At 41.3% G+C, this 23581-nt stretch overlaps 1 protein-coding gene across 5 annotated transcripts in view; it reads left to right on the forward strand.

Annotated features, from left to right (window-relative positions):
• The window catches only part of JADE3 (jade family PHD finger 3), a 37411-nt gene extending 15128 nt beyond the window's left edge, over positions 1 to 22283 (forward strand). For 4 of the 5 annotated variants that reach the window (XM_081197017.1, XM_081197016.1, XM_081197020.1 and 1 more), the window contains exons 2-11: positions 4731 to 4790; positions 6701 to 6783; positions 9815 to 9972; positions 11276 to 11466; positions 13780 to 13991; positions 15241 to 15408; positions 15602 to 15718; positions 17787 to 18260; positions 20006 to 20123; positions 21172 to 22283. In XM_081197017.1, coding sequence (XP_081053143.1) covers positions 4742 to 4790; positions 6701 to 6783; positions 9815 to 9972; positions 11276 to 11466; positions 13780 to 13991; positions 15241 to 15408; positions 15602 to 15718; positions 17787 to 18260; positions 20006 to 20123; positions 21172 to 22067 — 2466 coding nt within the window. In that variant the 5' untranslated portion in view covers positions 4731 to 4741 and the 3' untranslated portion in view covers positions 22068 to 22283. Of the gene's footprint in view, positions 1 to 1099; positions 1189 to 4730; positions 4791 to 6700; positions 6784 to 9814; positions 9973 to 11275; positions 11467 to 13779; positions 13992 to 15240; positions 15409 to 15601; positions 15719 to 17786; positions 18261 to 20005; positions 20124 to 21171 lie in introns of those variants that run through there. The other variant, XM_081197018.1, reaches the window with a different exon arrangement.
• The last annotated feature ends 1298 nt before the right edge of the window (positions 22284 to 23581 follow it).

Consider the following 23581-nt stretch of genomic DNA (forward strand, 5'->3'; position numbering starts at 1 on the left):
GATGTTTTTTTGGCCTACAACTCCCATGATCCCTAGCCAGCAGGACCAGTGAGCAGGGATGATGGGAATTGTAGTCTCAAAACATCTGGAGGGCCGAGTTTGAGGAAGCCTGTGCTGTAAGGTGACAAGCCTACAAGGGTCTGGGGACCAAAAGTCACAGGGCTTCCCCAGATGTTCATTTTATTGTGCATGAATGAAGATATGTGCTCATGATGGTATCTGAGCAGTTATATGTGATCCCACTTTTGATAGTGTCTGTGCCTGCAGAAGTTTCAAGGCAGACATGCTGCTTCCTTTCAGATCTGTGCAAGTCCTGTAGCTTGAGGCTGAAATCCCATAACTTCTCATACCATAAATCTTCTGGGTTTTATTTCCCCCCTGCTTTTGTTGTGCTGTAGCGCAAGGGTGCCCCTTCAGATGACAGTAATGTGCTAAAACTGGGGGAGCATCACAGAACAACTAATAAAGCAGAATTATGTGTGGACGGTTCAGTATAAAAATGCATTATTACTGCATCAAGGTCATGTTCCAAAATACAGCTGCAAAAAATAATAATAATCATCTCCATTTTGAGGGGCCCATATTCTCTTTCTCTGAGGCCTCCTTGGTATTCCTGTACTCCTAGAAAGAAGGAAAATTGCTAGAGGGCTGGCATTAATTTAAATAGCTAGAGGGCTGGCAGGAAGTCTTTATTTTAAACAGCCATGCAATATGCAGGGAAGTATATAAATGTCTTTAATAAATAAAAATAAGCCGTGACCATTTTTAGTAGAAGTCCTGTATTCACAGCAGGGATGGGCATTCACTGTAACAGTCATTGGTGAATCATTGCACCATAAGACAACTCAACAAGTATTCAACATCTGCTGTAATATGTGATTTAACTTTAAGGATTTGCTATGTGAATGCATTGCTTGCTAATCTCATAGTCGTGGACGGAGAAAATTGGTATGGTAATATCTGCTCTGCAGTTGGAATTAGTTTGCCATAGTTGTCCCTTGGAACACTAGAATCCTAGGTTCTAGAAGGAGGCTGGGGATCTCCAATGGAATTCTTATCACCCTCACAAAAGTATAGTTTCAAGATTCCCTGGAGGAAGTTATGGCAGTTAAACTGGCTTTTGTTTGTGGTTCAGATGCAGCTTTATGATACCTCCAGCTCGTCTTTCAGACTTGGGTATCCCATAATGTATGTTCTTGGATGTCTTCAGAATCTGCCCATTTCCTTTAGTATCTTTCTGCCTTTGTAGAAACAGATACATCCATGTAAATCTTCATAAAGAAATTTCCCTGCAGGGATGCTTTTTCCAGAGAATCTTATCTTTCTTTTGCCTGGTGCTGCCACGTTCTTCGCAGTGCTCTCATTTAACACCAAAGACCAAATGGTGTGTATTCCTGATTAGTGTTCAGCTCTGTGGAGTGCTTCAGTCATCAAGCTGAAGTGGATCTGAACCTTAATTATTCCTTAATTATGCCTCTAGAGGAAGGTTTCTAACCATCTATGCTGAGAGGGTGAGCAAATGCAGCAGCCTTATTTTAACTGTAGATAACACATCCCTTCAACACAGAGATTGAGACATAATCCCAGATAATGATTTATGATGCGCTTAGTTAATATTTATAAGGGACGTGGGTGGCACTGTGGTCTAAACCACTGAGCCTCTTGGGCTTGCCGATCAGAAGGCTGGTGGTTTGAATCCCCATAATGTGGTGAGCTCCCGTTTCTCTGTCCCAGCTCCTGCCAACCTAGCAGTTTTAAAGCACACCAGTGCAAGCAGATAAATAGGTACCACTGCTGCAGGACGGTAAACAGCGTTTCTGTGTGCCCTGGCTTCCATCACAGTGTCCCGTTGCGGCAGGAGCGGTTTAGTCATGCTGGCCACATGACCTGGAAAGCTGTCTATGGACAAATGCCCGCTCCCTCGGCCTGAAGCAAGATGAGCACCACAACCCCAAGTCACTTTTGACTGGACTTAACTATCCAAGGGTCCTTTACCTTTTTTTACCTTCCGTTAATATTTATTTAGTTATTTATTAAATTTATATCCTGCCTTTCCACCCAAACAAGACCACAAATTAAGTTCTTAACCTGTGGTACCACTGTATATATAAAAAGGTTTACCTTTTTCAGATACAGTGGTACCTTGGGTTAAGTACTTAATTCGTTCCGGAGGTCTGTTCTTAACCTGAAACTGTTCTTAACCTGAAGCACCACTTTAGCTAATGGGGCCTCCTGCTGCCGCCACACCGCTGGAGCACGATTTCTGTTCTCATCCTGAAGCAAAGTTCTTAACCTGAAGCACTATTTCTGGGTTAGCGGAGTCTGTAACCTGAAGCGCATGTAACCTGAGGTACCACTGTAGTATAAAACTTAAAAAGAGATCATTCAGAGCCATCTTAGATGCTACCCGTGTGTGAGAGAGAGAGGGGGGGGGGAGAGAATGGTTTTTGTGGAAATTTATTCAATGCCTTGTTAGTTAATGTTGCAGAATTGGAGCTGAATCTGTTTAACATATGCTTGTCTCCTCCCCCCCCTTCCCGAATCCTCATAATAGTTTGACATTGGAAACGCAAATGAACTTTTGAATAAAATCAAAATGGGATTTCTAATGGTCAGGATTAATGCACTACATTAAAAAAATCATGCAGCAGCCATGTGGAAAAAGGTTCTGTAAATAACTCATCTCATTAATAACATTTTACAGTAGGAATTACATTTTGAAGTATTACACTGCTGAAACTATTATTTCAATACTGTGAATTGGTTGTATGCCATATTAAGAGGTGCAGTCTGTTTTTATTTTTTACCTCCCTGACATTTAGGTATAGTTAGGAATGCTTTATGAAACATAATTTTGAGGGACTCTGAAAATTGTCTGAAAGTGACCATTTACAGGAGCGGGTGTGGATCAATTTAGTCCTTTGGACGGGGGGAGGGTGACCTCTGAGAACCTCATGTAATAACACAAAAAGTAAAATCAATATTCAGAAAGAAATGTAAGCTGCTTGCTTTGTGGTGTTTGTTCTGCCTCTGCTATTTTGGGCTGCTGGTTGCCAAGTCTATATTTAGAATCTTTTCACAGTGTATGGTAGTTTACTACCAGCATATGAGTGTCTGCCTTGCTGAATATAGGTCATAATTTAAATAATCAGGGGTAAGATTTAAGAGTTGGAGGAAATGATAGGATTTCTGCCACCTCCACCATATTAAGAAAAAGTGGTGTGAATGCATGGGGAAGGGAGGTGTTACAGTTCAGCCAGCCACTATCAGATGGAAGATGGCGAGCAAGGAGATCTGGATAGAAGACCTGGCATTTTTTGTGTATAGGAAGAGAGCGGAGGCTATCCTAGATCAAGATGATAGTCCTATAGTAGTGTGGATGTTTATTCTTATTGTTTGTGTATTTGTTTATACCCTGCCTTTTTCTCTGATGGGACTCGTAGCAGCTTACAACAAAAACAAGAACCACTAAAAGCAGAAAAGCCAATCATTAAAATACAATCATGCATTGGGAGCATTAAAACTATATAAAATCTGTTTAAAACATACCAACAAGTACCAAAAAAGAGAGCAAAGGATGGCACCTGTCCTAAACAGTGGTACTTCTGGTTACAAACTTAATTCTTTCCACACGTCCCTTGTTAACCTGAAACCATTCTTAACCTGAAGCACCACTTTAGCTAATGGGGCCTCCTGCTGCCTCCACACAATTTCTGTTCTCATCCTGAGGTAAAGTTCTTAACCCGAGGTACTACTTCCAGTTTAGCGGAGTCTGTACAACCCGAGGTGTTTATAACCCAAGGTACCACTGTAATTGAAAGCAGACAATCCCCTAAAGCCTGCTGGAAGAAGAAAGCCTTCACCCTTTTACTGCTTGAAACCAATGGCATAGGTAGAGGGGGAAAGTGTTGTCAAAGATTAATGCCACATCCTTGTTTCTTCCAAACCACTGGTATAACTAGTCAACAATCACAAGCAAGATTAGGTTCAGCAGATACCACTGAGGATGGATTCTGCTTTTGTACTGATTTCATTGCACCCAGGCAGGTAGATGCAGGTATCCATAGGCAGGAGAACTAAGCTGGGTTTAGATTTGTGAACACCTTTCCTGCTGCTATCCTATGACATGTATTGATCAGCTAAGCAGGTCTGCCTGGATGGAAGATATAAGCACAGGGACAAAGAGTAGAATGTTTTTTAAGTTGCATAGTAATGACCTTTGTGATTGCCCCTGTTCATGTGGTGGCATTGCTTTTGCCATTATGGCCATGTGGGGTAGTGAACCCAAAATGAAGCAGGCCGCATGCTGCTACTATAACATCTAAAGGGCACTCTAGTAGTTACGATAATTTGTATATAGAAGTTATAAACACTAAACTTTCTTTAGTGTTTGACTTTCTTGCTGAAGACTGAATACTCAGTTATACCCTCCCCCTTTAAATGCCCTGAATCCTTCTCTCTATTAATCTAGTCGCAGGTTGATTTTGCTTGATACACATCTTTAATCAGCACATTGAGGTTCAGTGAATCACTCAGTACTGCTTGTTTATTACAATAAGTAGCTTGTGATCTGACACTATATGCTGGAAAGCTCCCTTTGGAAAATCATCTTTCTTTCTTTTTTTTTGTACAATTCCTCCAGGCAGCATTAATTTGTGTATGGTTTGTGTGTGTTTTCACGGCATGTGATTGATTTAACCAACTATATCTTTTCTCTCCTCTCTTTCTAGGATGCGTCAGGATGAAACGCCACAGGCATCTAAGCAGCAGTGACAGTTCAGACAATGAAAGTAAGTAGTGTGATCTAGTCTTCCTTTGATCTGCCACTGCTTCCTGTGGTTTCCTCCTCTGGTTTGAGGGCAAACGGCTGCACTTTTTTATGGCTTTACTTTTTTTATTTCTCGTTTGATTTCATTTTCTCTTGCTCATTGTGGTATTCAGTTTTATCAGAGAGGGCTTGGGGAAACTTAAGAAACCCAACACTGGGTAGAATAATGTGGTTGTCTAGCAACAATCTTTATTAAGAATGTAAAAGGTGCATAATTCTGCCTGAAGAGAGAGCTAGTATTTATTGTGAGGCCTCTGTTTTCTAAACTGATAATGTGCTAGCTGCACTCCTCTATGTGAGAATCTTTGAGGGCTGTGGCAGGCTTTTCATGCTTTGGGATGAATGCTAAGTGAAATATTTTGTGTCTGTAGAGCCTTAAAAAGGTTACCACTTAAACCCTCCCAACAGGCCTTTTTTCAGTGCTACTTACAATTCCTTTCCACATGTGAGCTTTAGGTCTAGTTCACAAAGTAGCTTCCAAACAAGGTGTCCTGGGTATTAAAACTTCTGTGTGTCTGCAGCAATTATCTGTTCTGACAACAACTACAGGGATCCTACCCCTTCTGCTGCTCAGATGCTATTCTAACAGTGTTTCAGTTCAGCAACCAATTGTATTTCATAAAGATTGGAATACGTACCTTTTAAATCTCTGGCTTCAAAACAACTCTTAGAAACAACTCCTCCTTTGAGAAGAAAGTATATAAAGGGTGGCATTGTGTATACAATTGTTATGTATTGTTAATGTGAAAATACAGCAAACTGAATGGCCTCTGGCCCCTTCAGCAGCCTCAGTTTTTGTAGCTGGAGTCAGTCAGTCAGGGCTCTTCCCTCCCAGGCCAGGTGGAAAGAGGCTAGCCAGGCAGGAAGCAGAGGTCTTGCAGGACTCGCAGCCAAGATGGTCCAGTTCTGTCCTCCTGTCCCTATTTCCTCTTTAACCTTTTATTTCAACACTGTTTGCTTCTAGGATATAAAACTGTTCTCTCTTCCATATTCATTTGCTCATCTAATTGTCAGTAGACGAAACCATCCTACAGTTTGTTAATAATAAATTTTCAGAAGGTATCTCAGAATTCAGAACATTCCATAACTCCTCCTTGGGGTGGATCATGCCAACTTGTTGACTGTCATGAGTCATTCAGAGGCCTTTGTGTTTCTTTATAGTACTCAGCAGCCCACCCGCATCCATATAACACAGGCAACATTTATTTTTATTTTTATTATTTTATTTATGATTTTCAGTTTTATACATTTCAAAAATTTTACAATCATTTTAGCATTTAAAAACCCGACTTCCTTCCCCCTCTTTCTGTGGTTCCTTAAATTTGTTTTTTATATTTTCTGCATATACAAATTAACTTAATTTACTCATTTATTCATCTGCTTTAAATGTATATTAAAAACTACAGGTTATTACAGCAATCCTGCCAATATTCTTCTCTGTTTACACTTTATTGTAAATATTCAATAAACCATTTCCATTCTTTTATAAAAAGTTTGTTATCTTGATTTCTTATTTTTCCAGTAAGTTTTGCCATTTCTGCATATTCCATAAGTTTTTGTGTACATTCTTCTTTCGCTGGGACTTCTTCTTTCCATTTTTGGGCAAGTAACATTCTTGCCACTGTGCTTGCATACATGCAATAAATTTCTATACAGTTGGGTAGTAAGGAGCAACTTGTTTTGTCCCTTTGGACACTTATCCTTAAAAAGTTGAAGCAACTGTTTAAGAAAAACAGACCCATAATTGAAGCAAAAATTCTGGTTTATGTTGCCTAAGATATCATTTCAGAATGCAGTTCTCTGTATTTTTATGAATATCCTGGTGTTGCAGCAGCATTTAAATTGTCTCCATCTTTTCCTCTGTTTATACAGGTCCTTCTACTTCTTTCTCCTTTTGTTCCAAGTACAGAAGCAAGTCAAAAACACCAGCAAATGAACAAAAGAAACCTGCTGAGGTAAGAGTAATTCTCACATTCTTAGGGTGCTATTCAACTACATTTTTTTTCACTATTGCAAGAAGAATTTCTCCCCTCTCCTCACACAAACCTCAAATTTTCTCCTGAGGTTTTGGGGACAGATTTGGAGGGTAGCACGGGGGGGGGGGAGCAGGGAGATAGTTCTATTGCACAACAATTTCATTCATGTTGTTTCCCTTTTAGAGGTGAAGGAAGGAAGAACGAACGAATTTGTCCCATTTGAGTTCAATGGGATTAAAGCCCATTAAGGATTAGGGACTGTAGTAAAATGGGTCATAATTTCCTGAATCTAAGGGCAGTTGAAGAGAAATTGAGGTCCTGAGGTAGCAGGTGCTGCTGAAGAGAATTTCTTCTGTTTTCTTTCCTTCTTCCTTATTGTTGGAATATGACTGTTGCCACCCCTGCCTGTAGGGCTATGGCAAACTTCTGCACAAGCCATTAAGGCTTCCGCTTTTCTTAGGAGTATTTGAGTCCCTAATGTTATGAGGCTGTCCCCAGGTACTTCTCCCCCAATTTACCTTAGGCACAGTTTCAATTTTGGTATCTCTTACTATGAACCGAAAACAAGAGTTATGAAAATACAAGTTGACCAAACACATAATTCTGAAAAAGACTTAAATGCACAACCTCTGAGTAATGTATAAAAATACAGAATGGACACATCCTTTCTCCCTGTTCTGGATTTACCCTAAAGGTGGGCCGGAGCAGGCCAAATACCTACATATCTTCTGCCTTTAATTCATATCTATGGGACAAATTTGGAATGCCCTATTTCTTGGAACTGCATGTCTCTTCTTACCCAGAGGGCCAAACCAGTCAATAAATGCTTGCACATTTTAAATGTGTATTGTTTTTACTTTAGAAATAACAAACAAGGGCATGAGTCAAACTGCCCTGCATAGGGGGGCTATAACCTCTTTTCATTCTGTTCTGTGGTCCTAGTGAAACACCCCCCCCCAACACACAAAAAGAAGAAAGATCATATTGATTTAGAGTGCAAAAGAAAAGCCCCCTTCAGGCATCTAATGCATGACAGGGGGAACTGCATGTAGAATAAGAAACATGCTTTGCTTCAGATACTGCCCCATTGTCCAGCTAGGCTAGCCCTATGACGATGTATTGAGCATGGGAGGTGAGGGACACGGGTAGATTGGCTGTGTTATGTCAAGATTGGACCAGTGGCAGGCTCCTGCTCTTGGTTGCACAATGGGCGGTATTCAGCTAAACAGTTACGGTAGTGCAGTGATTTTTAGTTGGACAGTGTAACTTCCCCACCTTCTCACTTCCCCGTGCACCCCCTAAATCTGCTCCAGGTTTCCCCAGCTCTCCAGAGTAGATCTGGGAACAGGAGAAGAGAAGGCCAGAAAATTACTGTATTTTTTTCTCTATAAGACTCACTTTTTCCCTCCTAAAAAGTAAGGGGAAATGTGTGTGCGTCTTATGGAGCGAATGCAGGCTGTGCAGCTATCCCAGAAGCCAGAACAGCAAGAGGGTTCGCTGCGCAGCGATCCCTCTTGCTGTTCTGACTTCTGGGATTCAGAATATTTTTCTTCTTGTTTTCTTCCTCCAAAAACTAGGTGCATCTTGTGGTCTGGTGCGTCTTATAGAGCAAAAAATATGGTACATTGTGCAGCTAAAAGTGGTTGCACTAGCCCAACTGTTTAGTTGACTACTTCCAAATGTGTTTTATTTGCCTAAATCATCACTTTTAACGTTGAGCTACTTCCTTGGAGAACTTGGCAGACAATTTAAGCTTACGTAACCCTTTTTTAAAAAAAAGTTCAGCATGAAAGTTCTGGGGTTAGCCCCCTTCAGAAATGGAAAATTACAGTGGTGCCTCGCAAGACGAAATTAATTCGTTCCGCGAGATTTTTTGTCTAGCGAATTTTTCGTCTTGCGAAGCACGGTGTCGGAAAAGTTTTGGAAAAGCTTCAAAAATCGCCAAAAAACTCAAAAAAGGCTACCACACCGCGTTCTATGAGTTGCTCCTCGAAGTCAAGTCGCAACTGTATTAACGGTGTTAAGAAAAAGGAAACAAACTTGCAAAAAACGCAAGACGTTTTCATCTTGCAAAGCAAGCCCATAGGGAAATTCGTCTTGCGAAGCAGCTCAAAAACCGCAAAACCCTTTCGTCTAGCGAGTTTTTCGTCTTGCGAGGCATTCGTCTTGCGGGGCACCACTGTACTTGCTGAATGCCTAATGCCATTACAAGTACTTCTGAAAACAGATGAAATGCAGATGACAGTAGATTATGACAGTGATGGGTAGGTGTCTCATTTGCCTTCAAGCTGTTCTGTTAAATGCAAGCTCTTTTGGGCCCACTCTTCTTTTTTATATTCAGAGTTAGTTTTATCCTTTGAAATCTTTGAGCATAAGAGTATCAAAACAAACAAACTCTATTCTACCATACTGCTAAAGTGAAATTAAATCTTCATTTGCAACTTGCAGGGTTGCAGGATTTGAAAGAGACATCATTCCTGCAATCCAGGGTAGATGCTAGAGACTATTACAACTTTTAACAGATTGAACTTTCCCACCCAACCTCCCAAGTTGTGAGCAAGTCTTTTACTTTCTCCTTGTCTCTTTCCTGGTCACCTGCAGTTACTTGGATTCTGGACCTCCCCAAAGCTGGAAGTTGCCACAGTTCTGTAGGTGTTTCAGTATCTACGATTAGGGGAGATCCCATATCTACATAACTCTCGAAGATCCCATTCACACTTTACCTTCTAGGATTTGTGTGGTAAAGTAGAACAGGGTGGTCCACTTGCTTTGATTACAACCGCAAGCAGCCCATGATTCTAAATAGTTGGGGAATTATGTGTTCCTTCCTTTATGCTTGGCAGCAAAGGGGTTGGTTTGATCAGTATGGTTCTGACAGCTGTTTAACATGGCCTCTTGGATAAAGGCTCCTGTACATTATTAATTTGTATTGTTAAAGAAGAAGAAGAAAAATAAGTTATTGGACTGTTTCTTCCCAAGTATTAATGCTGTCCTTTGCCTTCACCTGCAGGTGTTTCGAAAGGACCTCATTAGTGCCATGAAACTCCCAGATTCTCATCATATTAACCCAGATGAATATTACCTCTTTGCGGACACATGGAAACAAGAATGGGAAAAGGGTGTGCAAGTCCCAGCCAGCCCAGACACAATTCCACAACCTTCTCTCAGGTAATTTTTAATAAATAGTTGTTGGGACTGAACTACATTTAATTTTGGGGGCCACAAAGTCTTTTTTCGGGGGGGGAGCCCATATATATGACCTGTGCGTTAGCTACCCTTGCTTTTGTCAAGGAATGCATTAGGACAATGCCATGCTACTCACAGAGTACTGCTAACCCCATGAAAATGATTTGTTTATTTATCTGTTTACTCACCTTTTGTGTCTGGGTACCCCTTTCTTAATGGTGCTTTTCTGGGCAGCAGTCCCTAAAAATTTGTTTGATTTGGATGCTGCATCCGGATCAGTACAACTATCTCTGCTGTTGCTGTTGTCAGCTGACAAAAAAATAATAATGAAATGATCAGCCTAAGAACAGCCCAAGGCATTGGAATGGTCTGTCTGAGCTCACTTGGTGATTGCTGTGTAGAATGGACTCCGGGATTGGAGGGAGAGAGTGGGTGGAAATGTAAACGAAGAAATGGATGGGAGGCAGAAGGAAAACTGTAGAAAAAGCTGCTGGTGGGAGAAACATTAATGGATTATTGTGAATGGGGGGGGCATGAATTCATACACGTCCGGAGCATAATTTGATTAGTAGTCACAGAAATTAATTATTGGGGAAAGGGGTGTGCATTATTATTGTTTCTTAATGAACAAAAAAATGGGAGACAGATCATCCATCCCTGTTCGCAAAGTCAATCAGGTGGGCGGGGGTGGCAGAAATTTTGCATCCCCGTCTGTATCCTGATCCCAGCACTGAACAGATGTTTAAATCTCTCCTCTGCTCAGTGTCAGGTCTGGAGTATGGTTTGGGATACAAATCTCTCCCTCTAAATGCACCCATGTGGATGCTGTGTGAGAGAGAGACACAGAAAGAGGTTGTGCTGTGTGTTTGTGAAAGAGGGAAGTAGCATGGAAAGACTCGAATAGCTTGGGCAAAATGTCCTATGTATTGGGAGAGAATGGGGTGGGAATTAATAAGGAATGGAGGTGTAGAAGTTAGTATGAAAGAAATTAAGGGAAATAAATAGGAAATAAGGGTTGGAAGGGTAGGTTCTGCCTTTCCCCACTATTTCATTTTGGCCATGCCTACTTTGACATGGGCCCCCTGCACTGGCCATTGTGATGCTCAGCCTGGAAAATGTTCATACCCGATGCACCAATGCACATTGTCACTTTTGCTTGACCCATGCATTCCATTGTAACACAGATTATTATAATCAATTAGGGGCATCAAATACCTGGCTTCCCAATTTGCAGAAGTGCCCTTCCACCAAATGACAGCTCACTTTAATTACTATATCATTTTAGAGTCGTAGCGGAAAAAGTAAAGCAAGTACTATATACACGGCCTAGAAAATACATTCGTTGTTCAAGTCAAGAGCCCACTGAACCTGGCTATATCAACATTCTGGAACTGGCAGAATCGATGTGTCGTTATGACTTGGATGATATGGACATCTTCTGGCTTCAGGAAGTAAATGAGGAGCTTGCTGAAATGGGTGAGAGTGATGAAAAGTGCAATTACTAAAGCTACAATGAATTTTAAAAATTGAATCTTTAGTCAACTGCGCCGATTTAAGGCTGTTTTGCTACTGCTTTTTTTTTAAAAAAAGAATGGATTGTTTAGAAAGAGAACTCTAGTTGGTATTCAATGAGTCTTCTGCAGCCATGGTTCAGAGACATTTAATTGCATCTAAATATTTTGAGGAACTTCCATGTTTTTAATATGTTTCCTAAGATAGAAAAGTTATACCTTAATTCTTTGGAAATCCATCTTGGTTCATGGAAGAATGTGCATTTTATGCCAGGACTCTAGGAGTAATAAAAACAATGTATATGGAAAAATACCAATCAGGTAATAATGGAAGTCAGTATTCCTACTTAATTGTATTTGCTAATACTCAGATCTTAATTGTATTTGCTAATACTCAGATCTTAATGACCTGAGAAAATGGCAGCTTTGCAGACTTGTACTTTGTGGCTCCATGAGAGAGGCAGGATTATGCCACTCTAGTAAATCAGAGAAGACGCTATCTTGATAGCGTGTTTATGAGGCCAGTTGAGACTTAAAAATTTGCGGGGAAATAATTAACTTGATGTGGCAGATTCTTTTCAACGTAGTATTCATAAGCAACATGTTTCTAATCTGAATGGGAAAAGGTAATGGGGCATATAATGAGATTTCAATGAAGTTGAACAGGCTATTTGTCATGTTAAGAGGCAATTTCCTTAAAACAATGGTTTGGTTCAAACATAATGCACATTATGAAACCATGGATTAGCCTTATGTGTGAACTCAGCCCAGTTTATTGGCAATGGTAAAAGTTTCTGATTAACCAAGGTTTGTAGCTGGGTTATAAACCTTGCTTAACGTCAAGCATAGCTATGCATTGTGTGGAAACCTGGACCGCTTCCTTAACTATGGCTATGGAGCTGTTGCTGCCCAAAGCTAGCTAGTTGGAAGAGCAACAAAAAATTTCAGCTGCCCTCACTGGTGCTTTTAACTATTCTGTGACATTAAACCTTGGTTGTATGTGATCATCTGCCAGACATCTTAGTGTTAATGATGGTTTAGCATGAATTTATGCTATGATGTTTATGCTATGATTGTTTATGCTATGATGTCATAGGTAAAAATCAATTTTGTGCATTATTACTGACATCCTAGCTGCTACTTTGAATATATGTAGGTTGTCTGAATCCTAGGGAATAGGACTTTCAATCTAGGTATTTGAATATTTTTACATAGTAATATAGGAAGCCAGAAAGGCAGGATAACAGTGTTTTAAATACCGTATTTTTCGCCCTATAAGACGCACTGTTTCCCCTCCAAAAATGAAGGGGAAATCTGGGTGCGTCCTATGGGGTGAATGCAGGCTTTCGCTGAAGCCTGGAGAGCGAGAGGGGTCCGTGCGCACCGACCCCTCTCCCTCTCCAGGCTTCAGGAAGCTATCCCAAGTCTTGCAAGCCCGGCGGGATGTCCGCGGGCTCGCAAGGCTTGCGGGCAGCAGCCTGCACCCAAAAGCTGGGGACAGCGGGGAGGCGCAGAGCCGCCACCCCGCTATTCCCCGACCTGATCTGGAGGCTGGCGGGGGGAGAAGCAAGCCTGCTTCTCCCCCCCACCAGCCCCACAACCTCCAGATCAGGTCGGGGAATAGCGGGATGGCAGCGCTCCGCCACCCCGCTATTCCCCGACCTGATCTGGAGGCTGGTGGGGGGAGAAGCAAGCCTGCTTCTCCCCCCGCCAGCCCCACAAGCTCGGGGGATAGCGGGCCAAGCTGTCCCTGAAGGCAGAAGAGGGAGACGGAGCACTCCATCTCCCTCTTCTAGCTTGGGATGGTTGCGCAAAGCCTCTGCTGGGCAGCGCAGTGCGCTGCCCCACAGAGGCTTGGGAGGCTGTCCCTGAAGGCAGAAGAGGGAGACGAAGTGCTCCGTCTCCCTCTTCTAGCTTGGGGATGGCTGCGGAAACCTGGGGGGAAATCAAATTTTTTCCTTTGATTTCCCCCCCAAAAAAATAGGTGCGTCCTATGGGCCGGTGCGTCCTATAGGGCGAAAAATATGGTAAGTCCACCTACAATTGGTGGTTTCACTTTTCATGTATCTGCATTTGTTTAAGATAGTGTATTAAAAATCAGATTAATGCAGTGTAGATCTTAAGTCTTTTAAAACTTGGATTGAAATTTAAGTAAGTCTCACACAGATGAGGGAGGGAGACAACCTATTGTCAGTGCAATGCTTTAGGAAATGAGAGTGCTTTTTGTTTCTTTATCTAGTATTAAGCAGATTATTATTTTGCTTTAATTCTCCTGCAGGTTGTGGGCAGCTTGATGAGAACACAATGGAGAAAATGGTGGAAGCCCTGGAACGTCACTGTCACGAGAACATGAACCATGCCATTGAGACAGAGGAGGGGCTGGGTATTGAATATGATGAAGATGTCATCTGTGATGTGTGCCGGTCCCCTGACAGTGAAGATGGGAATGATATGGTGTTTTGTGACAAATGCAACATCTGTGTGCATCAGGTTAGTGCTAGCAGAGGTTTTGAAAAAGCTTCGTTCTTTTGGAAATGGGATTACAATGGAACCTTGGTTCTCGAACAGCTTAGTTGATGAACAAATTAGAACCCGAATGCTGCAAACCTGGAAATAAATGCTTTGGTTTGCAAACTTTTTTCGGAAGCCAAATGTCTGATGTGGCTGTCAGGTATTGTTTCCAGGGTGGCTGCACCAATCGCAAGCCGCGCCTTGGTTTTTTAACGTATCAGAAGTCTAACGGACTTCTGGAACGGATTACATTTGAGAACCAAGGTACCACTGTAAATCTTTCTAGATAGCTTGCTCCAAAACAACCTATCTGAAAAGCCATTGAAAAGGTGCAAGAAATCTGGCGGCCTCTCAAAAAGTGGGTCTAGAATTTTCGTTTTCCGACAAGGCTCTGTAAAATTTAACATGTGACTGCTTAAAAGAGACGTGGGTTGCTTTTGATCAAGTAATGTATTCAGAGGTCATGTAAATCCCCTAAATATTATGGGAAGGGTTTTGAACCATTGTGGTGTTGGAGCATTTGTCTGCTGCACACTTCTTCCTTTTCTAAAACCACACTTAGGGATGTCAGCTAATTAAATTTCCTACAACAGGGAAAAAATGGAGAAGTGAAGGGTGAATTTTTAATCTTCATAAAATGATTCTTGTTAATGACAAGAGTAGAGCATGGTGCAGTGAGTGCACAGTGAGATAATGAGGGAAAGCTGATCTTTTAAATTTGTGCCTAGAATTTATGCCTATGCAAGAGTGCACTCTTCTGGTTTAATCTGGAATGTTCCAAAAATAACTGTGATAGGCTAATCCTTCTGGAGTCTTCCTTAGGCTATACAGACACCTTTCTCAGTCAGTGTATGCTAGTACTAGATGCCACTGAGAACTACTTTTCTAGATTTTTTGTTTGTGTGAGATACACACCAATAAATAGCAAGGTTTTGGGGTTAGGGAGGCGCAGCTACCATTGGCCAACCTGTCTGAGATCAGACCTCTGGCTTCTGTGTCTTTTTATAGCTATTCTCTGTTCAGCACTATTAATAATGTGTGTAACTATTTACTTGTTAGGAAAGAGCGCCTTTCGTGTTTCAGACATCTGGCAAATAGTTGAATTCTCCCAAAATGGTTTTAGTGTGTAGCATTTTTTAGAAAAATACTCTGTTGGTACTGATATAAATCAGTGATGTCTCATTTCACTATGGACTCGTATAAAGCAGCAGTTTGTTTTTATCCTCAGGCATGCTATGGCATCCTAAAGGTTCCTGAAGGAAGCTGGCTGTGTCGTACTTGTGTTCTAGGTATACACCCTCAGTGTCTCTTGTGTCCAAAGAGAGGTGGGGCCATGAAAGCTACAAGGACAGGCACCAAGTGGGCGCATGTGAGCTGTGCTCTTTGGATTCCAGAGGTATGAATAAGAAGTGTTTTAGCCCATCTTTAAGTAGACTAGCATGGAAGTATTCGGAATGCAGTCTTCCCCGGGTCACCTAGCTGCTGTAGCTGTTATATTTGCCTTTTTACAATATGCTGAAATCTAATAGCTTGATAGCTCTTTTCTGGTCATGTCAGTCATAGTAATCCATAAATTTTATTATTATTAGGTAAGCATTGCTTGTCCAGAAAGAATGGAACCAATTACCAAAGTGTCCCATATTCCACCAAGTAGATGGGCTTTAGTTTGCAGCTTATGCAAATTGAAAACTGGTGCTTGTATCCAGGTATGTGTTAATTCTGTATTGTGATCTTTGAAGTTGCAGAGCAGAAATTGCATGCTGGCAAACTCAACAGGTTCAGGGTGATAAGGAGCAACTTTTTCCTGTGCTGGGTGGAAGACAGATGCAGCAGAATAGCCTTTAGCAGTGTTTATATTTTAAGGATGTGGGTGGCACTGTGGTCTAAACTACAGAGCCTAGGACTTGCCAATCAGAAGGTTGGTGGTTCGAATCCCTGCGACAGGGTGAGCTCCCATTGCTCAGTCCCAGCTCCTGCCAACCTAGCAGTTCGAAAGCACGTCAAAGTGCAAGTAGATAAATAGGTACCGCTCTGGCGGGAACGTAAACAGCGTTTCCGTGCGTTTCTCTGCTTTCGCCAGAAGCGGCTTAGTCATGCTGGCCACATGACCCGGAAGCTGTACGCCGGCTTCCTCGGCCAGTAAAGCGGAATGAGCACTGCAACCCCAGAGTCGTTTGCGAGTGGACCTAATGGTCAGAGGTCCCTTTACCTTTATATTTTAAGGAAACATTTTTGGGGTATTGGAAGAATGTAAAAAAAAACAAGCACAACCTTTTGGCATCACAGAATTGTAGATAGGGGGCCAATGAGAGTGGGATATTTGTTTAAAAAATTAAAGAGACTTTTGTAAACCTTTTGGGGCCCACCAAACCCTTTAGGGGTGCTTATGGGGAACAACAGTCAATTAAAATTACATTAAATTAAAAAGCAAGGGAATGCACAGGATCCCTGAGATAATGGACTTGGGGCCCTTTGCTTATGCCAAAACGGTTTAACTAAAGCTTAGACACTACACTAGCTAAGTAGCAGGATACAGGATTCATAGCTTTATGGCAGATACATAATTTGAGTGGTACCTCGGGTTACAGACGCTTCAGGTTACAGACTCCACTAACCCAGAAATAGTACCTTGGGTTAAGAACTTTGCTTCAGGATGAGAACAGAAATTGCGTGGCAGCAGCGGGAGGCCCCATTAGCTAATATGGTACCTCAGGTTAAGAACAGTTTCAGGTTAAGAACAGACCTCCAGAATGAATTAAGTTCTTAACCCGAGGTACCACTGCAATAATGCAAGCTCTATACAAATGCTTTCATTATTACAGTACTTAAATTGTGAATCTGTCATGAAGCTGTGGATCCTCTATCTTACCCTGCTACATACTTAGCTAGTGTGGTGGCTAAACTTTAGTTAAACAGGTTTTGCAGAAGTCAAGTTATCTTGCTTTGCACATCATGTTAAACCATAGTTAGGTTTAATATGTGGTTTAATGTGGACGAGCAGTGCACACTGCTGAAAGTTTCCAGTCCACTTTCCCTCACAACTGGCCACAAACCGCAAGCAACTTTACTTATCAAGTGATAACCAAACTTTGTTATTTGTTTACTACTCATGGTTTGTTTGGGGGAAACAAACCATGAGCCCAGATTTGGATCGCATATGAAGCCAAGGCATGTGGTTTTTTGCTCCCGCCATGGTGCAGCCAGGAATGGGGAAAGAGCAAAGTGGAGACTTGATTAGCTACAGGAGCATACTGCTCAGTCATGTAAAGCCATAGTTAAACATTACCTATGGCTTAATGTGATTTCAAAACACAGCCATTATGCCAAATTGCTGCTAAGGCTTTACCGTGAACCAAGCATTGCCCATGGCGTTGGAATGCTGGAGCTTATACAGAAGAAACAAATGATTGAATAGGCTGTTTTTCATTAATGGTGTGTGTTGCCTCTTCTGAAAGTGTATATGCATAGCTTGTAACTCTTAAGATAAAAGTACTTAAACATCAATATTTTACATTTTATAACCTGTATTTCTTAAGAACCTTTAGTGGAACAGAATTTGCTTGTTTTTCTTGTTGTGTCTGAAGGTTACCATTTAGACTTCTAACTCGTGAATAAATAACCTTTAAAGTAAAGCTGTGTCTTCTGAATACCGCCTGTGAAACTCTGTGCATACATGTAATAATAAAAGGCCTGTGATACTTTCTAAGCTTTCATTGGCTGGTTTTCTTCCTCTGATGCTTGCTTTAACTGGTGGCGGTTTCCTTCACTCAACAGTGCTCTGTGAAGAGCTGCATTACTGCCTTTCATGTCACGTGTGCCTTTGAGCATAGCCTGGAGATGAAAACAATCTTGGACGATGGCGATGAAGTCAAGTTCAAGTCGTACTGTCTAAAGCATAGCAAAACCAAGCAGAGCTTGATGCCCGACGCAGACGTTAATCCCAAGAGCACAGCAGACCAGAAGCAGACCGAGAGCGAGAAAACCAGTTTGCGTGCTCAGAAACTTCGGGAGCTGGAGGAGGAGTTCTACTCCCTAGTGAGGATTGATGACGTCGCAGCAGAACTCGGCCTCCCTAAACTCACTGTGGACTTGATCTATAATTACTGGAAACTAAAACGGAAAAGTAACTTTAATAAACCATTATTTCCTCCCAGGGAGGATGAAGAAAACGGCTTGGTTCAGCCAAAAGAAGATAGCATTCATACTCGAATGAGGATGTTCATGCATTTGAGGCAGGATCTGGAGAGGGTAAGGAGGAGAGGAGGGGGGAAGTGACGAAAAATACCCTTATAAAGGAAGAAGTAGTTCACTGCAGCAGGAATTGGGAAGGGGCAGATCAATTCAACACTGTAGTGCTTATTTCTTCTTATTCTATCTCCAGCAAGTTCATCACTGTACACCACAATCTGACAGCCTCCAGATTCGACTATTGCAATGCGCTCTATGTGCCGCTACCCTTGAAGGCTATTTGGAAACTGCAACTGGTCCAAGATGCAGCCGCCAGATTACTGGCTGATGTTCCATTTTAGAGCTCTTACAACCTCAGTTTAAAAAACAGCTGCTGTGGTTGCCATTCCCCCCCCCATGTCCCCATCAAGGTGCTCACATTTGTTTTTAAAGCTCTAAGTGACTTGCACCCTTGAATAGCTGAAAGACCACCTTGGGTGTTAAAATTTGGCAAAGGGCACTGTCTTGGTAGTACTTCCGCCTTCAGAGGTGCAGGGAATGGTGGCCCGGGAAAGGGCTTTTTTCCTTTCCTGTGGCAGCTCTTCATTATACAGTATTTTTGCTGTATGCTGAAAATGCACCTCTTAGTCCTGACCTTCTCTTCTGCTAAATCAATAATGTTCTGTTCTCTCTGGAACGGCTTTACTTGTTTTTATTACCACATCTGTTTTTATCATTTTTTTAAATAATTGTATATTGTATTGTTGTAACCCTCCCTGGGGCCCTATGAGGAACAGTGGGTAAGAAATCAAGTAAGTAAGTACATAATGGAGGCTGGTGGAAAGAAGAAACGGGAATGACAAGAAGCTAAGTAGAAGTAGGATCCGCCAGATTCTGGGTTCATCCTACGACTTGTGGTGTGCCATGCTACCCTGCTGTATGGCCCATATGTCAGCTGATGCTGTGTGGAGGCTGATGCTGTGCATGGCTGTTCTTCTGGAGCAGTCACCAGGTTGCTTTCCTCAAGTGTCACGATGAGGCTTCTCCTTCATTACAACACTGTTTGCAATTTACAGTCGGAGGAGGCTGATTCTGCTGGTGCTGTGCCCATTAGCTCATTTGCATGCTTGAGATGGGGTCAGCGTTACTGATGGGGCCATAATATTGACTCTAGTAAGGAGGCTACAGTAGAGCCTATTAAGGATCCTCCACAGGCATCATGCTAATTATACACCTGTGACTTTAGGAACCTTCTACCTGCTAAACAGGTAGCCCAGCCCAGGAAGCCAATAGCCACCTGATAACCTTTCCGTTGTGAATTTTAAAAAGCACTCGAGAATGTTTTGCAGGTGGATGGTTCAGAAGGGACTAGAGTTAACATTGAGTATATCGAAGGCAGAACAGAGAAAGAGGTCAAGCATTAACACTGCAATATGAATAATAAAACATGCAGATCATTTAAGTATACAGATTCTAAATACAGGAAACTCCAGTTTTAGGCACGACCAATATGTGTGCCATCGCGCGCGCGCACACACAGTGCTAAACCTGGAAGTAGTTCACTGCAATCATAAAGACGTCACTGAAACTAAAAGGGCAGAATGGGGTGTTTGCTGTCTTTCATGCAAGTGCTCAATGACTCAGAACGCAACCCCCCACATAAATGGGGGGTTGTAATATTGTAGTTTATCACTGAATATTATCCCAAGTATTATTATTACTATATGTTTATTTATACCCCACTGTTTCCACTGACTTCAGTACTTCTGGAAAATCTGTTAAAAGGTTTTAAATAGGATTTTTTTTCTTTTGTTTTTTCGCTGTAGGTAAGAAATCTTTGCTACATGGTAAGCAGAAGAGAGAAGCTAAAACTTTCTCACAGCAAAGCACATGAGCAGGTTTTCAATTTGCAAGTCCAGCTTATCAATCAGGAAATTGCTGCAGGTAAGGAATGCAAAACAAGACTGGTTCAGATGATCATATCTGAGCTTTTTAAACAAATATATGCATGAACCTTTTTACTTACACATTCAACCCCTCTTTCCTTATTTGTGTATGCAGTGATTAAGTCAGGAAGTAATTGACCTTAGTTTTCTGTTTTTTCCAAACCAGAAAACTATAGCTACCATATTGTGAACAAATTGGAGTATTAAGCCAGCTTGGACTATGGTTTAATATCCTGGCATATTCTGAAGTTTATAACCATAGTTTCCTGATTAGGGCATAGCAAGAAAGCATGGTATGGGTAATTGCAGACCTCCTGGTCTGATTGCAGTGTGGCACAAAGGGTCTCTGTATGTGCAGGCAAAACACTTGTGCGTAACTTGGCTTAATAAGATGAGATGTGATTGTCCCAATATGACCATGTCTACTTTAGATCTTTGCTATGTGTTGCTAGCTTCCAGAGCCTTTTTAAACATGCTTTTCTAGGATTGTTAATTGTAAAATCCCCTTTCAGCTATTCCAGAAATATATCTTATGGGCTATCTATATGGTATAACTTTTTATTAATGCATTTGTTTACATTGCAGAAAATTTGTAAGTTGTGTTCTAGACATGAGTAAGAAGAATACACTAGAATATGCAAATACTACAAACTTAGTAGTGTTTTCCTTCTACTATGTTCTTAAAATCTCATGCTCCTCTGTTCTGGGAAGGCTAGATAGAGCCTTAGTATGTCACCAGGTATTCAAAAAATATCTAGTAGCATATAATTTTTTAACACTTTCTTGAATCTGTTATCAAGGAAACATGGAAAAAGGTACTTTCCTTAATTGCAAATCATATTATAAACTTATAGGTTGCTACATTTAAATAGTTCTAGAATAGGTGCATATTCCTGAATTGCAAGGTTGGACTAGGTGATCCACAGGGTCCCTTCCAACTCTGTGATTCTATTAAGTTCTGTGAAGATGTGCTGCATACATTTGCGTGATGAAATCTGCCTCTTAAATAGATTCCTTCTCACACACCCTTTTATTTTTCTCTATAGGCCATTCTCTGACTAGTGCACTGGAAAACACTCTGTTTTATCCACCTCCTAGAATCACCTTGAAACTTAAGATGCCAAAATCAACATTAGGTGATTTCAAAAATAAATTGAAATCTGGTAAACCACTTTCTCCTGACAACAACGTCGTGGTTTACAGCAAAAAGGGTATCCCAGTATCCAAAGAGACTTTTGTTTCAAATATGAAAGCCTACTCGAGGTTTCAGCATGAAAACAGGAGCAATGGCTTACTGGGAGGGATGGTGAAGTCTAGGAATGAAGCAGCAAAGAATTCTGGACCTGCACATACATCAGACTTTCATCGCGGACAGTCGTCTGGCAAACCCTTAGCACTTCAAGCTGCATTGCATGGACAGTCCTCCATTGGGAACGGGAAAATTCAGCAGCACTCTAATCTAGCAAAGTCTAATGGCTTAATGGGCAGAGTTGGGGATGTCAATCAGCGAGACAGCTCTAGCCAAACGACATACGAGCAGCAGTCTGTGCTCTCTGCCCACTTGGCTAGCCAGAGCGGCTTCAGGAAATCAACAATAGAACACTTTAGCAGGTCCTTCAAAGAAGCGACCAACAGTTTGGTGAGGACCACAGAAGACCTCAGATGCTGTGAAAAGCCCTCAAGAAGGCTGTCGATGAGAGAGCGTTCCTGGGGCAAGCAAACTCTTGAATATCAGATGGGGAGTGCCCCCTACCAGGACAATGATGGGTATTGTCCCGATTTGGAACTCAGTGACTCTGAAGCTGAAAGCGATGAGAATAAAGGACAGATAAGACTGAGAAAAAGCAGCTCAGAGAGAGAGGTCCCAAGTAAAGACTTTAATAGAGATTGTCATAGTAGAAGTAAAAGAAATTTGATTTCTCACAGTTCAGTACAAAGGTGATTAGAAACCCCGGATAATGGGAATAGCTCAGCCTTCATATGTCCAAGATTATTGATGCAAACCTTAGGAAATCTGCAGGTTACAGTGTAGGATCTATGAGCAAATGACGAACTTGCTTTTTTTAAGTGGTGAATTGGTTTACCCTTTTTTGAAAAGATTGTTAATTGGGGTTTTTTCCTATAAGTGCTAAATAAGTAAAGGTTACTTTAAATATCACTTGCAGAAATAGTTTTATATATCCACTTCCCCGGTCTACGGAAATGTATTGTGTTCGGCTTTGTACCAGTGGACAGGTATTCCAAAAAGCCCATCCATCTGTGACAATCTGCAAGAAGATGGAACAGGCGATTCTTGCTGCAACTTCAGTATAATATCTCTTCATGAGAACACTTAAGCAATCTCTTACCCCCCCCCCCTTTTTTTTGAAGGAATTTAAAAGGTAAAACTGTATTTTGAAATAATGGTGCTTGCTTAATTGTTTTTGTTTGTTTGTTTTGGTCTGGATTGGGACATATGACTACTAGACAGAAATCATGTTCTCAGCCAATTTCAGAACAGGTGGTATGATTCTGAAGGCTCGGAAACAAGGTTCATTCTAACTCCGTGGGACTTGGTTCCAAGTAAACATGCATAGGATCCAGATACAAGGGTTTCTCATAGCCTGCTGAGTAAGGTTTACAGACTCCACTGTCAATGCTGCCAAACACACTGATCTCTAGATTCCCCCCTTTCTCCTCATAGTTGCTAAAAGTTGTGTTTTCCTTTGCTATTGCAGCTTGCTTTTATTGTGTAAATACTCTTTTAACTTCTAGTATTTTTTATTTTATTTTTTAATCCTCGTGTACATAGTAGTTTGTTGTGGGTTGCACTTGCAAAATATTTTATCCAGCCGGCCGATACAAATGGCTGATATGTGGATAGTGTTTAATACTAGAAGTATGTAATCTCTAAACCTATTCAGGCAATCACCGGTGATGCCAGATTCTCCTTTGTCAACTCAGAAGGCTTTTTAAAACCTTGATCCCACAACATTACATCTATTCCTCCCATCCCAACACAAACACACACCCCCCCCCCAGCTATCAAATACTTTGTCCGATTTCTGAGCCAAAATTGGTGAATACATTGTTTTGGTTTCCAAGTTTAAATATAGTCAGACACAGTAAATGAAAATATTTTTGATTGCCAAAAAAGCTTGGGAATTGCTTAGGCCACTTTATTGTCTAATTAGATTTACTTTTTTTTTACAAAAACGCTTCGTAATATGTGGCAATGGTGTCAAAGAAATTACTCTATATTACGGCGTACCATTGATCTTTAATTAGGAAAAAATGGGCTTCAGCATCCAATAATAATTTGACTAATGATATTGTTACAGTTTGCTTTAATTAATAAAATTCCATAATGTGAAGTAAAAGGAACTGGGGTAAATTTAAATCTAATAATAAACAGTGCAGCGAAAACAAATAAAGAGCCACATTTTTCTTGAAAGCCTTAATCTACTTTTAGTTGTG

Source organism: Podarcis bocagei (genome assembly GCF_964188305.1).
Source record: "Podarcis bocagei genome assembly, chromosome: 6".
NCBI classification, from domain to species: domain Eukaryota; kingdom Metazoa; phylum Chordata; class Lepidosauria; order Squamata; family Lacertidae; genus Podarcis; species Podarcis bocagei.